This window comes from Malus sylvestris, chromosome 11, assembly GCF_916048215.2.
Source record: "Malus sylvestris chromosome 11, drMalSylv7.2, whole genome shotgun sequence".
NCBI lineage: Eukaryota > Viridiplantae > Streptophyta > Magnoliopsida > Rosales > Rosaceae > Malus > Malus sylvestris.
The window spans coordinates 12,732,702-12,746,640 of NC_062270.1; the positions used below are offsets into that span (position 1 = coordinate 12,732,702).

A 13,939-nucleotide genomic window follows, 5' to 3' on the forward strand; every position below is an offset into this window, starting at 1 on the left:
GATTGCTGACCAGTAATTCGGCCATGCAAAGTGTTGAGAGAATAGCTTGCTCTAATACTACGAAGAAAGTTGATGTTCCATCATAAAATCAATTGACAATATGAGAAGAACCCAATTTACTTATAAGCCTATGTAAGATCTCTTATCCCATCAACATAAGATTCATTTTCAACACTTTGCAAGATATGATATTTCAAATGCTAGAGAAAGAAAAAAATTAGGATTGCAAAATTGTTTTCCCACTATGCACCCACATAATTATAAAAAAGGAAAACTAATGAAAAATGTTTAAAAACTTTGAGTTTTAATGATAAGGATAAAATAAAGAATAAAATAAATAGTATCATGTTTGATTTTTAGTGTAAAAATATGATTTTTCATTAAAATAAACAGTACTGCGAATTTTCGTTAAAACTCCCTTATAAAAATTCCAAATCACCGTTGATTAACATATATAAAGTTATTCGTTAAAAGGAGGACACAAAAAACAGCGGAATCAAAGAGATCGAATGGAAGTAGAACACAACAAGGCGCGCATGTGGCGCTGGAACTTTTGAATTCCAAGATGCACCCGCCAAAGTTTGCAGTAAAAGCTTCCCTTCTTGACCACCGTGCCACCACTCACGACCGTGTTTTTTTCTTTCTATCCTTTTTTGTTGTTTTCTTCCACTGTTTTTGCCTTTTATTATTTATATATTTCACCCTTTAATTTCATAACATATCTTCTACTAAAAATAAAATAAAAAAAATTTGGTATTCCGCGGCGTCTGCACGTTTCGTCAAAGGCCTTGTTTTTTTTTTGCCTGTTTAGTATAAAATTGTAATCATATATTTTTTACAAATTTAATAGAGTTTATATAGAAACCGGATCTCCTTTTGAGCATAAGGTGACGATCCTCCTTATCGGATCATCTGGACCATTGAAATTTGATAAAACGGCTATAAATATGAGAATCCTTTAAAAATTATAATTATTATAACCGTTGGATTAAATTTCAATGACTTAGATAATCTGATTAGAAGGATCCCTACCCTATACTCATGAGGGAATCCGGTTCCGTTTAAATAATACGCACCTATAACAAAATTTTGATTTGTCAAATGTTACTTGAGTTAAGTTGGTTGGCAGTTTGGCACGTTTACCGGTTTTGGTCTAATCATTTTCTTTTTTTATTGTTTAGGAGTTTGAAGTGGTCTTATGATATGACTATTATTAGAGAGCTTTAACGAAAAACATCCGGTACTGTTCACTTTAACGAAAAATCATATTTTTACACTAAAAATTTAATCCTGGTACTATTCACTTCACCCTTTATTTTGTCCTTATCATTAAAATTCTAAGTTTTCAAGCCATTTTCATTAGTTTTCCTCTATTATTAAGATAACGGTTTAAGATTTTCTAATTTATTGGGTTAAGATTCTTTGACAGTCCACTCACAGGAAACGTAAATATTATTACTATGTTAATTCCCTTATTAGACGTGTTCTTTTGCTTTTTTTTTTGAGCTTGTCTCGTTCTCAAATTCATTGATACAGTGACAATTTGTGTGATTAAGTTGATATTTTATATTTTCTTAAATTTTCTTGGATGGAAAACCTCTTAAATATTATCTCAAATGTTTTTTTGGTATATATTGATTTCTTAGTATTACAATAAAACAGCTATGGTTTTGCTTCAATTCCTTTTCTATGAGGTAATCTTCCTTGCTTAACCCTATAAAGTGCTCCATTAAAAAAAAAAAAAAACCCCTATAAAGTGTTTGAAGATCATAAAATGACTTGTAATTTTTCAGTCAAAGTATCACAGTTTGACAAAGAGAAACGCTAATCAAACTCTTTCAAAGTGAGATTCTTTATAAACTTTCTACAATTTCATAATTTAACGTTAATTCTTATATTTACATTATAAAATATTATACTAAAATATGAAATGACATAAAATCCATAAAGACGAACTTTTGAAAAAATCTCCTTCACATTTCTCGTTTGACAAGTAAAAGCTGCCTCTTCTAAAATAATCAAGAATTATTGTGACCAACTAGCAATTGGTCTGATATTTTACTCCACTTTCATGCCCGATGTTTTTGTGGGCTTCAACTTTGTTACTTTTTCTTTTCAAATACTTCACAAATGGTAATTTGAGATAAGTTTGCAGACCAATGACTATTTTCCTTTCTTTTTTGGGAAACAAGTTCAATTACGTTTAACTGCACGTTTTCGGTTGCGTTGCTTTCACTGGATGGATTAACAGTTTTGACAAGGTTTTTTGAAAAAAAAAAAAAAAAATTGAAGAAATATTATCAGTTTAGAAAGTTGGGAAATTAAAATTAGAAACCAAAATTAATTTTAAACGGATCATTTGATAACCATTGTAGTTTTAATTTTTTTTTCAGTTTTAAAATTTTACTTTTAGTTTTTAGCTTTCAGTTTTCGATCGAAAACTAAGCGCAGTTACTAAACGAAATTTTCAAAAAACTTAAAATTAGAAAAAAAAATAATTTCAATTCTCTCTCTTTCTACTACTACTAAAAGAAAAAAAAAACACAAACTGAAAAAAAGAATTCAAAATTAAAAAATTTGTGTGAAGTCCTTTTCCAATTTTGTCCTTGTGGACCATGTCCTCCACCCCAATAACACCCTCGTCTCCGCAAATCACCCCACCATTCCCCAAATAAACCCTTTTCACACCTGCTCGAGACCTCCGCTCCCGGGCCCACGCTCCCACCCTATAAATGTCGACGCGAAGAACTAGAAATTCTCGCAACGACCGGAGCCCAGTATCGTCATTCCACCTCGCAAAGTGGTGAGTGGTGGTGAGTGGTGAGTGGTGAGTGGAGAGTCGACAGACAAAGGTTTTGGAGTTTTTAGAGAGAGAAAGTGTGCGTCCTTGAGAGACACAGTAAAACGCCGAGATCGCGCTCTTGAAAATGGCGCATCGTCATCCCAAACCCTCATCACACTGGTAACACAGCTCTCGTCGTCTTCCTCCTCGTTCTTCCAAATCACCGGCTTCCAGGTCACACTGGTAACACAGCTCTCGTCGTCTTCCTCCTCGTTCTTCCAAATCACCGGCTTCCAGGTCCCCCCCGCGCTCTCTCTCTCCCCTCACATTGCCTTCGGTTCTTTCTCCCTTCACATTGCCTTCAATTCTCTCTCTCATCGGCATTGCATCCAGTTTTCTCTGTACACATCCCTTTCATGTTTTGCACGTGCTCGCAACTTCACATCGTCACGGGTTCATCATTGCCGTGTCAAATTTTGAATTTTGATATAAGCATTTCGATTTTGGTGATTTTGTTTTCGGTAATTTGAAATTAATTTTTTTATTTTTTGAGTTTTTGCAGAGATGGCTGAGGCGGCGAAGGTTCTGTACATAGTGGTGGTGGACGATGGGGACAAGAGAGAGAAAGGGAAGGAGTCCTTTCGGTATACTCGTCCTGTTTTGCAAAGCTGTCTGCAACTCATGGGCTGCAAGCCCCGCCACGCCTTCAAGGTATCGAAAAAGTTTTTGAATTTCGAATTTCTGTGAAATTTTAGAACTTTTAGGCTTTTGGGTTGTGTTTTTGTTGTGGATTTGTTATTGAATTTATTGGTTTTGGGGGCTGATCTGGGTTTGCATGTAATGTGCTCTGAAATTTTGATGAATTTTGCAATTTTTGAAGTCTTGAATGTTACATGGTGGTGTTGCGTGTTCTAGGTGAAAGAATTATTTAAGTTTCGAGTCAACGAAGGCTTATCGGAAGACGTTTGGTCAGTGAATTTGTCTTGGTTGTACAATTGGCGTTCTATAAAGTCATCCTTATGAGTCATAGTTTGGGGTAGAATTTCATTATCTCAGATTAATTTGCTCTTAAAAAGGTGGGCTGTGACCGTTATGTTGTTCTTGCATCGCCTTCAACTTGACCTGTGAAAAATTATTCTTCTGGCCTCATTTGATTACTGTTGTTTCTGAACCATCTTAACTTATGATCTTCTCATCCTGTTCTCTATTTACTTTTTATTTTTTCCTTCAGTTTTGGTTCTTTGGGCAGTTACATTTTAACAGTCGACTTTGTTAGTTGATGGATCTCTCTGTTTTGACCAATAATCTCTGTTGAGGTTTATAAGGGTGTTTAATGTCAATTCTAGATGAATTTTAATTTCGAAATTTCCTGGTTTAGAACGACCCCTCATTTTTCATATGTATTTCCTGGTTTATTCAATCTGGATGTAAAAGTGGGCAGGGTTTGTTTTTTGCGAGAAATCCCTTGAACTTTGGTTATGTACCAAGTGGTGTGGAATAAGCGAGAGCGGAAACCATTTTAACTGAATAGGAGTTCCATTTAGGTTTGTTGTGTGTGAGAACTCCCTTGAACTTTGTGCGTACGTGCTGAGTGTTGTGCAAACAGTGGAATAGGCGAGAGGGTAAATGGTTTGATTGAAAAATGTTCTATTTTGGTTTGAAATATAATCCATGCTGTTTTATCATTTGTTTCTTCTTGCTGTGGGTATCTCATGGATCATGCTTTTTAAAGCGTTGAAATGTGCAGAGCAGATCCTTTTGGGTGTGTTTGTCTTAATATATTAGTATATTCACTTTCCATTAATCTTGTATATGGTTTATTTGTTCGGCTATGGAGCTTTATGTTTTGACATCATTCAAGAACGCATTGTTTTAGCGATGTCTACATTAACTGATTGGATCATTAAATTTTTATCCCTAATCAGCTTTTTGTTCCAGTAGTTAGTTTGTAAACAGTATTGTACAATAGCTTTGGTGCTGTAGTTTTTTTTTTTGAACAAACGATGTTATCTACACTAAGAGGGAGAGAGGCGGGGGGAGGGGGGGGTGTTGTTTAGCCTCACAATGGGCTAGCAATAATGTGGTTCAAAGTTGCCTTTGGCGAGAATTGAACGTAAGACCTCTCACTTACAAGTGAAGAGGAATACCACTAAACAAGTGGCGCTTTAGTTTAGTTCTTTACAAAGTGATTTCCTTATTATGTTATGAACTTATGATGTAGGTATGGTCTTTATTTTTATGTAACTAGGGTTCATGTGGGTCATTTGGTTCATTATTAGAATAGTCTTCTGATGATGGTGTATTGAAAGGTTTTTTTCTTACTTGACTGATTCCCATGTTTTATTTTACTTTAGAAATTTAACCACTAATGGCAGACATATTTTTCTTTGATCAGATTAGCCAACGGGTTTTTGAATCGATAAGAAATGAGAGTTCATCTAATGTCTTGCTTCCGGAAGGAACAGAAAATGTTCCCCCCGGTAAAGCTGAGGCTTGCAACCATTTGGGTTCAGGGAAAGATGACAGAAGCAAGAGTATACCATTTGAATTGTACAAAGCACGCACGACTGTTGTGGTTAGGAGAAAAACCTTCTTAAATGTTGTTTGTGATGCCCAGGCTGAGTACAAGTATGTTGGTCCTAACCAGCAGGCAGACTTAGCTTTGGCATGCAGGTACGGAAGAGTCTTTTATCTTTACTGGAAATAAATGGAACTTACATACATGAAGCAATATACAAACTGCTTTCTGTGAATAGTTTACCTTTTCCCGGCAATCTCTGCTTATGTTGTGACTATTTATTCACATGCCGTGTCAACATTATGCATTTGAATAAAATATGGAAACACATGTTTTTAAAAGTCGTAACAGTGGAAATTTCTACGGTAACACTACTGTAAGATTTGTCCGAAATCTTTTGGAACCTGTATAGTAACAATGATATTTTTGAACTCTTTTTTTTTTTGTGGACCAGTGGCATAATAATTGGTTAGTTTTGTGGTGCACCAATCATTCGAGTTCTAGATTATTTATGGAGGGGTTTTAGTAATGCAGCTGGAATAGGAAGATGAACATCATTGTAAATATTGGGATTTTGAAAGGAAATATTCTGTCTTGCTGTATGGCCTTGTGATGTGGAGTCATTATCAATTTTGTTTGCAATCATTTGAGTTAGAATTTCTGTTTGTTTCCTAATTTTTATTTGGATAATTATCTCCTTGCAGAATCAGGGAAAGGAAGGAATCCGTGATTGTATTGTTGTGTGGCACTAGTGGCTGTGGAAAATCTACTTTGTCCTCATTGCTGGTATTTGAATTCACTAGTTATTTGTTTTCATTATTTCCTTTTGGGTTTTCTGTAGTCTTTAAGTGTTATAATGATGTGCTTTTACTACGTCTTTTTATTGTCTGTAGCATTTAAGTGTTGTATGATGGAAGTTTTATTTTCTGTTATGGGTATATATTCGTTTTGAGTGTAATCCATAAAGTCTTGCAGGGTAGCAGGTTGGGAATTACAACTGTGATATCTACCGACTCAATTCGGCACATGATGAGGAGCTTTGTAGATGAAAAAGAAAACCCTCTGCTATGGGCTTCAACCTATCATGCAGGGGAGTGTCTGGATCCAGTGGCTGTTGCAGAATCCAAAACTAAAAAGAAAGCCAAAAAATTGGCTGGAACTCCATGCTCACTTCCCAAAGATGGAATGCATGATGGCTCTTCCTCTGGGAAATCTGATACGCGATTGTCAGACATCAGTTTGAGTACTGCTGAATTAATCAGTGCAAAGCAGTTGGCTGTTGAAGGATTTAAGGCTCAAAGTGAGATGGTGATTGACAGTCTTGATCGACTTATCACTGCGTGGGAGGAACGAAGAGAATCAGTTATTGTGGAAGGTGTTCACTTGAGCCTTAATTTTGTGGTATGTATCTATAATGATATTTCCCTATGTTGTTTCGATGTTATATTTAGTTGCCTCTCCCTCTCAAAATAATTATTTTTATTCCAGATGGGGCTTATGAAGAAACACCCTTCTATCATTCCATTCATGATATACATCACAAATGAGGACAAACACATGGAACGGTTTGCTGTCCGTGCAAAGTATATGACACTGGACCCAACAAAGAACAAGTATGTGAAGTATATTCGTAACATCAGGACAATCCAAGAATATCTCTGTAAGCGAGCTGACAAGCATCTTGTCCCCAAAATTAACAATACAAATGTTGACAAGAGTGTGGCAGCTATCCATGCAACGGTCTTTAGCTGCCTCCGTAGGCGTGAAGCAGGGGAGCAACTTTATGATCCCACAAGAAACACAGTTACTGTAGTGGATGAGGAGTACAGGAACCAGTGTGCAGCCAATTCTTTGAGTTCTAAGGGGATGTTTCAGTTGATCCAGAGAAAAGGTTCGTCTAGGCATCTGATGGCTCTTGTAAATACCGATGGATCTGTGGCAAAGGCCTGGCCTGTTGATTCAGTTGATAGTAATGGGAAGCCTCTATATTGCCATGGGACTGAGATGGAGATTGGAACTGCAGAGCAAGTGAATCTTCAGTTTGGTCTCTATGGGATCAGTGCTTGGCCCAGTGATGGTGGTCCAAGTTGTGCTGGAAGTGTAGATGAGTCGAGGGGTGAGGGAACTGAGATTGGAAGAAGTATTCCCTCTTCCTGCTGCAGCTCGCCACGGATGTCTGAGGGACCCGCCAAACAGGTACTTATAGCACCAATTTGAATTTTCCAAGTCTCTCCTATATCAGTTTTCTTAAGTTAGGTATTTTACACTGTGCAAGTTGAGATTTGCTTAACAAGTTATTTAAATCAGCGGATGAGTCATCGTAGAAATTAGTGACATAGGTCAACAGTTTAACTGTAATGACAAGTAAGATTCAAATGATCAGTTCGGTTTAGTCTTTTCTTCTTGGATTTCTCATTGTTTTCCTACCCTTCAGCTGAAAGTGGACAATTCAGTGCATGGAAGTGACGAAGAGGTTGATGAAGAGGCTGAAGCAGGCAGTGATGAAGAACTAAGTGATGATGGAGACAGACAGTTGTATGAAGAGGTATGAGTTGGTTTGTTAGAAATTCTTATTAGGTTATATTCGAACCCTAAGAGGTCTGGACAAAAATTGAAAATTCATCAACTCACATCAAATATATTATGATCGTTGCTATATTTACGTCATAATAAAGGTCCTTACATGTATAAATGTATATGTATATGTTTATATGATACAAAACTTCTGATCTTAAATGAGGATATTTATATGGGAAACTTCGGATATTTAAACTTATTTAATCCTGGTTTGATCAGATGAGAGTTTGGATTTTACTTTTTCATGAATTAATTGTTTAAACTTTTTACTATTGTGCAGATAGGGTCGGTGGACGAGGAGTCTACAAAAACGGATGATGAGTACGATGACCTAGCAATGCAGGATGTGCAGGAGAATGGATACTGGTTGGGAAATGATGATCGGGGAGCCAATCATAAAATTTTCCCTGTTCTGGAGGATCAATCAGCCGATAAAGAAGGGGATAAGTATCGCCAGAACCTGGATCTCTTCCGTAGAACTAGATCCGAGTCATTTTCTGAACCATTATGCTCATACTCTTCTTTGTTTATTGAGAAGAATGAGCTTCCAATACCGTGCTCTGGCAACATGAAATTTAGAAAACGCCGCTCCCTTAGCATTCCCGCCTTGGGAAGGCATGGGTCATTAGTTGGGGGTCCCATACTTTCGGGAGCCCCTCAGTGCTAACACAAGAATTTTGATGGAGCTTAGTGCTTCATCACTGTTCTTTTCTTCCTCTCTCTGTGTAGCCCGCCTTTTTAGCGTATTTAGTTAACTTAATCCTTCCCTATCTGTACAGTAATCTATTTAGGCTGTTGGAATGGAATGCTATGAATCTATGGTAGAATGAGAACATGATTTACGACTAGTTTCAGTATGGGATGCATAGAATGAGCTCGAGATTTTTGAGTTGTATGCTACCGCTATCTATGGTTGATTACCGACTTGCTTTTCGTGATTCTTTCTAGCAGGGATCAAACCGGCTGTTTGTTCAATCTCTGTTCAAGTAGCTGAGGCCAGAAAGGGGAGGAATTGCGTCTTCTAGTCTGCTAATGGGTGACAAGTTCCCGAGCCCGGTCTCAGGCATCGGGCACCAAGACAGTTCTCTTCTAGGTGTCTGATGCTTGGGTTCGACCTAAGGATTCGGATACCTGGGCACGGTCAAGGGCATCAATCCCTAGCTCTTGTACCATGCGTCGGATTCTTGGGGGCAACTCGTACTCACCGTTGTCTCGGGTATCATCTCCTTGTGTCACCAGGTACGGTATTGAGTGACGAATCTCCATGTACCAAGTCTACTATTGGGCCTCAGGTCATTAGTCCGATCTCAGATGTTGAGTCTTCAGGTCTAGGTATGGTCCTGGACGTCCGATTGCAAGCTCGGTCTTGAGCATGGTGACACATGTGCAACCGTCCCGAGCTTGCGTTAGAGGTTCCAGAGACGTGGGATCATGATATCAGTTTCGTCTTAGTTAGTTGTGTTTTGACGTCCCTTAGGCGTTGGGGTATGTGTGGCTAGGTCCCAATTCCGACCATGCAAGCATCAAGCAACAAGTATGATGCGGAAGAATTAGAAAATAACTCACAAATCGAGAAAAGAAAGTAAAAAACGTAGCTTTAGCAACTCACTTGGCATATTTGTTTACCAATTCCTTTTTGCACACCACTTCTTCAAGTTTCAGCTGAGGCTGAGTGTAATCCAAAATTTCAAAGAAATAAGATTTGAGAGATGGACTTGAAGCAAAGATGCAGACTTTGTTTGTGAGGAAATCAAGACATTAGAAATACATAAAATAAAAGAGACATTCCTTGGAATATTCCACTCCATGCATCTCTCTATCTACTTGTCCTTCCTTTGGCATCTTTTACAGTGTTACTTGAAAGACGGAGTAAAATTTGGCTTAGTTTTATTTCGTTACCTGGAACTCAATTTTATTTTCACTTTACTCTATGTAACTCAAAAGTTACTACTATTTATTATACTCACTTTGCCATGTTTCTGTTTCTTTTGTCAAATAGTCACTAAATTGTTGATATGGATGGGTAAAAATGTAATACCATAGGATTATTTTAGTTACACTCCTTGGAACTCGATTTTGATTTCACTTTATCCTACGAAACTCATTTTTGATCCTACCTTGCCTCCTGAAACTCACACATCGTCATTTTAAAATCTCCACTATGAATAGTTAAATGTTAACGCATAGTGAAGATGAATTTGATTATAAATTTCAACTATGCATTAACATTCGATTTTTATAAAATATTAAGTTTAAAAGAAGAAATCAAGAATTGGTTCTGCTTAAGTTTTCCAAAGCTTTCATCCGTTTCTCAATATCCATGAAGTTTGCATGGTTCTCTGCCTGAGATGTTGTATAGGTTCTTTGTAATTCATCAACAAAGGCGTTGATCTTAGCAAAGCCTCCCAAATCTGTTCCATGGTGTGGGGAGGTCCAGTCGCAGGAGCTTCGTCGTTCTCTGTGATGATTGTAGCATTATGGGTTTGGTTACTCAGACCAGGAGTTGCGAATACGTCGGGAATCAAATTATTCCCAGCGAGAGTGATGAAGGCTCTAGGGATTGGATTGTCTCCTGTCACCGTGTCAACGTTTGGGTTAATAGAGCTTTCTTCTGTAGGCATACTTGTGGTATAGTGATTTGATCGAGAGAAATATGAGCCAATTCTCAATGAAAGCACCAATTATTGGAGCCAAATTCGCGTACCGTCATGAAGGGTAGAGATGCACGAACTCGATAACCTAAAACAATAAAAATAAACAACCATAAGCAGCCCAAGACTAGGGTGTGCCGACCAAAGGCTCTTCAACGATCAAGTTAGTAAGCAAATATATGAAACTCAAGCAGTAGGCAAGAAAGTATGCGATAATTGTGTTACTAGAGATGACTCCTAGAAGGGGGTATTTATACCAGTCAAAATAGAGTCCTTTTAGGATATAGAATCTATTAAATCGGGAGAATCCCAAGGATATCTAGGAGTAGATATTGAATCCTCTTAGGATATGATTACTTGCAGAGCGCCAATCTTTAGATTGTAAGGATTCCAAGAATATAGGAAGCCTAGCTGATTGCTTATTGGATCATGTTTTCGTATCTTATGAAGCAAGCATGATTAATCTTAACAAAGTCGTCGGACTTCGCCCACTGCTCCAGAATTAGATGGTGGTGGCATTGTTGCAGAATCTGTTGAGTCCATGACTGGACCACTGAGGTGCTAGTATTTCGATTCGCCTGACTTCGACCCTGAAAAATCATGGTCCCACAAATACCATACTCCTAGGGTTTGCATGATTGTCAAAGGTTTTCACAAAACGTAATAAGTTTCTACTTGTTCATATTTGTACTAAGGATAATGCTAGGGAGACCAAATTTTTTAAACCAAATTTGCAAACCAAATGATATGGTTAATTGTTGATGATTGTATTATTATTTAAACGTTAATTAACGTGCTTATTTCCTATTTGTGACACATAATTTGATTTAAAATTTTGATTTCCTAACATTACCCTTGTATTAACTACCATAAACAAGTTACATGTAGAGATATATGGAGAGTAAAATCAAACACATTTTCATATTGGAATATTCTAAAAAATATGTCACCGGAGGGTAAAAGGTCAATTTGCATCTTTGCACTGGAGTTGCCCTAATGGGGTCACCTTCTAAGATGTTAAAAAATATATAATTTCATATTTTTATTTGTATTCTCTAGTGAAAGTGGATGTTTTACATTCTTCCATTGGAATCACTACTAGAAATTATAATTTTGCCGATAAATGATAAGCCGACATAGCAAATTTTTTTCGGCACAAGAGTCCTTGCTCGACGAAAATTTTAATTTGTCGGCTAAATATTCGCGCTAGAACCAATTTACAATGCCAATTTTGGCCGAGAAAATTAGAATGTTAGCCGACGATTATTTTGTAGGCGTAAATTCGATGCCCTAACGAATTTTGTTTTGACGGGTAAACTCTGGCAGAAGCTTTTCCCGCTGTATTGAAATATTAGCCGACGATGTGAGGCAACAAAGTATTTCATCGGCACACTGATAAAAGAGGCAACAAAGTGTGTCATTGGCAAAGTGATAATAACTCTACGTGATAAGAACAAACTTATCAAATTTCCAAGGCAATCCTAACCTATTTTGTCGGTTCACATCCCCCAATTGCTCATGATCTCCTTCCCATATTCTTCCTAATCCTATTTTGTCGGTTCACATCCTCCAATTGCTCATGATCTCCCTTCCATATTATTTCTATTCCTATTTTGTTGGTTCACATCCCACAATTGCTCATGATCTCCCTCCTATATTCAATGCTCTCAGCGCGCCATCCGATTTCACTTTCATAAGAATTCCTATTTATCTTGTAACAACTCGACAGGGTCTTTCCTGCTCAGAAACAATTTTGATGATCCTAAATCCTTAGGTTTATATATTAGGGTTCTTGCACTCAATTGACTCTCATCCACGTCTCTGCCTCTATCATTTTTCTCGCTTCTCTCGCTCTCACGATCATCTCCATAATTTTGCAGAAATAACAACCACAAGCAACCAAGCTTAACGGTGAGAATATAACCAAACTATTTAATATATTGCTTAATTATAGTTTGGTTCAAGACCTTTAGGCTACCATTATTTTTTGTTCTGATTTTTTCTTGGTCAGGGCATGTTATTGTTTGGCTCTTGTAACATAGGGTGCACTACAAATTGAAGTAAAGTTTTTGATTTGGATGTTTTATGCATCAATGTCTTTGATTTTTATTCTTACCAATGAATTCCAATGCACTGCATATATGTATTTACATTTAACTTAAACTTGGTTTTTTTTTTTTGTAGATGCTAATGATTAGCCAAAAAAAGAAACGACCTCTTGTGTCAACAAGAATCCCACTTCTGCCATCCTAGTCACGGTCTACATCTGCCATCAGAGCTGCTCCTCATACTTTTCGTCAAAAGAGGAATAGACCTGATATTTTAAGGCAAACTTATCTTTCTCGCACACAATCTCATTCTATGGGTGGTGAGACCAGGAGTGATGCTCCTCAGTTAGAGCCAAGAAACATTGATCCTCCACGACCTTGGTGGGATAACACCATACCTTATTCGCCCTGTATTTGTTCCCAGACCATAAGTGGTGCGAGCAAGACCTCTCTTCATCACACAATCTCAACCCGTAATTGGTACTAGGGAAACTTCTTATCACCATCGAGACATAGTAGGATCCCAGCTTGATGATACTTATAATGATTTACCTACTGAAGCACCTACTAGAAAGAGGAGTGCAGTTCGTCGTTGACACGGGAGTAAGAAATTAAAAAAACTAATGTGATATACCATGATGACCAATGTCATTACGTTACACCAATTATCATTGCATATTAATGCCCTTTTGCTTTTCCATTGTAGGTGTTAATGGTTTTGTACCAAACTTACTAGATGAAGACCAATGCGCATGTTGGTTGGTTAAAACTAATCATATTGTTCGTATTATGCAAGCAAAGATCATGGTTGTTATTGTCCTAGTGCATAGGTGAGCAATTGATAAAGTTGTTCATAGCTTGTTGGCACATGATATGGGGGCTATTATTTACCAACATTGCCCAATGAACACGACATATTGGAAAAGAATGTCTGACGAGTCGAAGTCAGACCTTGTCTTGGAGATCACTTTGAGTAGAACCGTTAATGTTTCTTTTGGGCTCGATTTTTTTGTTAGCCTTTGATTGTTTCTATATTTCACAACACAATAACAGTTTCTTAGCTAGTGTCATATACTTAACAAAAAATTAAGACTAAATGCATGCATGAATCAACTAAAACAATACCAGAAACTTCTCTGACTGAAAATGTTTGCATAAAAACTCCCACTATCTAGGTTCCCCATGTCTTGAGTTAATTTCTATTTGAGGATTGGCCAATGCCTCCTCAGTTGATGCCCACTCTAAAAATTATGCATGTAACTCATACTTGAACTCCTTGTATCGTCTAGACATGAGTCTATCAACATAATCATAATGTTCTTTAATATTGGTGTCCAAGTCGAAGTTCACCTGAGATAGTTAA

At 37.3% G+C, this 13,939-nt stretch overlaps 1 protein-coding gene and 1 long non-coding RNA gene across 5 annotated transcripts; both read left to right on the forward strand.

Annotated features, from left to right (window-relative positions):
- The first annotated feature begins 2,668 nt into the window (after nt 1–2,668).
- On the forward strand, nt 2,669–8,725 carry LOC126590521 (P-loop NTPase domain-containing protein LPA1 homolog 1-like). Of its 4 annotated transcripts, XM_050255961.1 has the most exons (9): nt 2,669–3,016; nt 3,080–3,119; nt 3,345–3,493; nt 5,178–5,455; nt 6,005–6,086; nt 6,276–6,701; nt 6,789–7,496; nt 7,735–7,845; nt 8,158–8,725. In XM_050255961.1, the coding sequence occupies exons 3-9, from the start codon at nt 3,347–3,349 to the stop codon at nt 8,542–8,544; spliced, it is 2,139 nt and encodes a 712-aa protein (XP_050111918.1). In that variant the 5' UTR covers nt 2,669–3,016; nt 3,080–3,119; nt 3,345–3,346; the 3' UTR covers nt 8,545–8,725. The 4 variants fall into 4 exon arrangements, with proteins under 4 accessions (XP_050111918.1, XP_050111917.1, XP_050111915.1 ...); XM_050255960.1 differs by having other exon boundaries at nt 2,669–3,119; XM_050255958.1 differs by lacking the exon at nt 3,080–3,119 and having other exon boundaries at nt 2,669–3,079.
- Nucleotides 8,726–12,347: 3,622 nt separating this feature from the next.
- LOC126588274 (uncharacterized) lies at nt 12,348–13,925 on the forward strand. Its single transcript, XR_007611390.1, has 3 exons — nt 12,348–12,439; nt 12,713–13,179; nt 13,283–13,925. It is a non-coding gene; the product is annotated as an uncharacterized LOC126588274 (long non-coding RNA).
- The last annotated feature ends 14 nt before the right edge of the window (nt 13,926–13,939 follow it).

What these genes read in the sequence shown, in the direction of transcription:
- LOC126590521 (XM_050255960.1), top strand. Translation starts at nt 3,347, where the DNA reads ATGGCTGAGGCGGCGAAGGTTCTGTACATAGTGGTGGTGGACGATGGG. An exon ending in AGCCCCGCCACGCCTTCAAG is followed by an intron (nt 3,494 to 5,177) that starts GTATCGAAAAAG and finishes TTCTTTGATCAG; the next exon opens with ATTAGCCAACGGGTTTTTGA. An exon ending in ACAGACAGTTGTATGAAGAG is followed by an intron (nt 7,846 to 8,157) that starts GTATGAGTTGGT and finishes ACTATTGTGCAG; the next exon opens with ATAGGGTCGGTGGACGAGGA.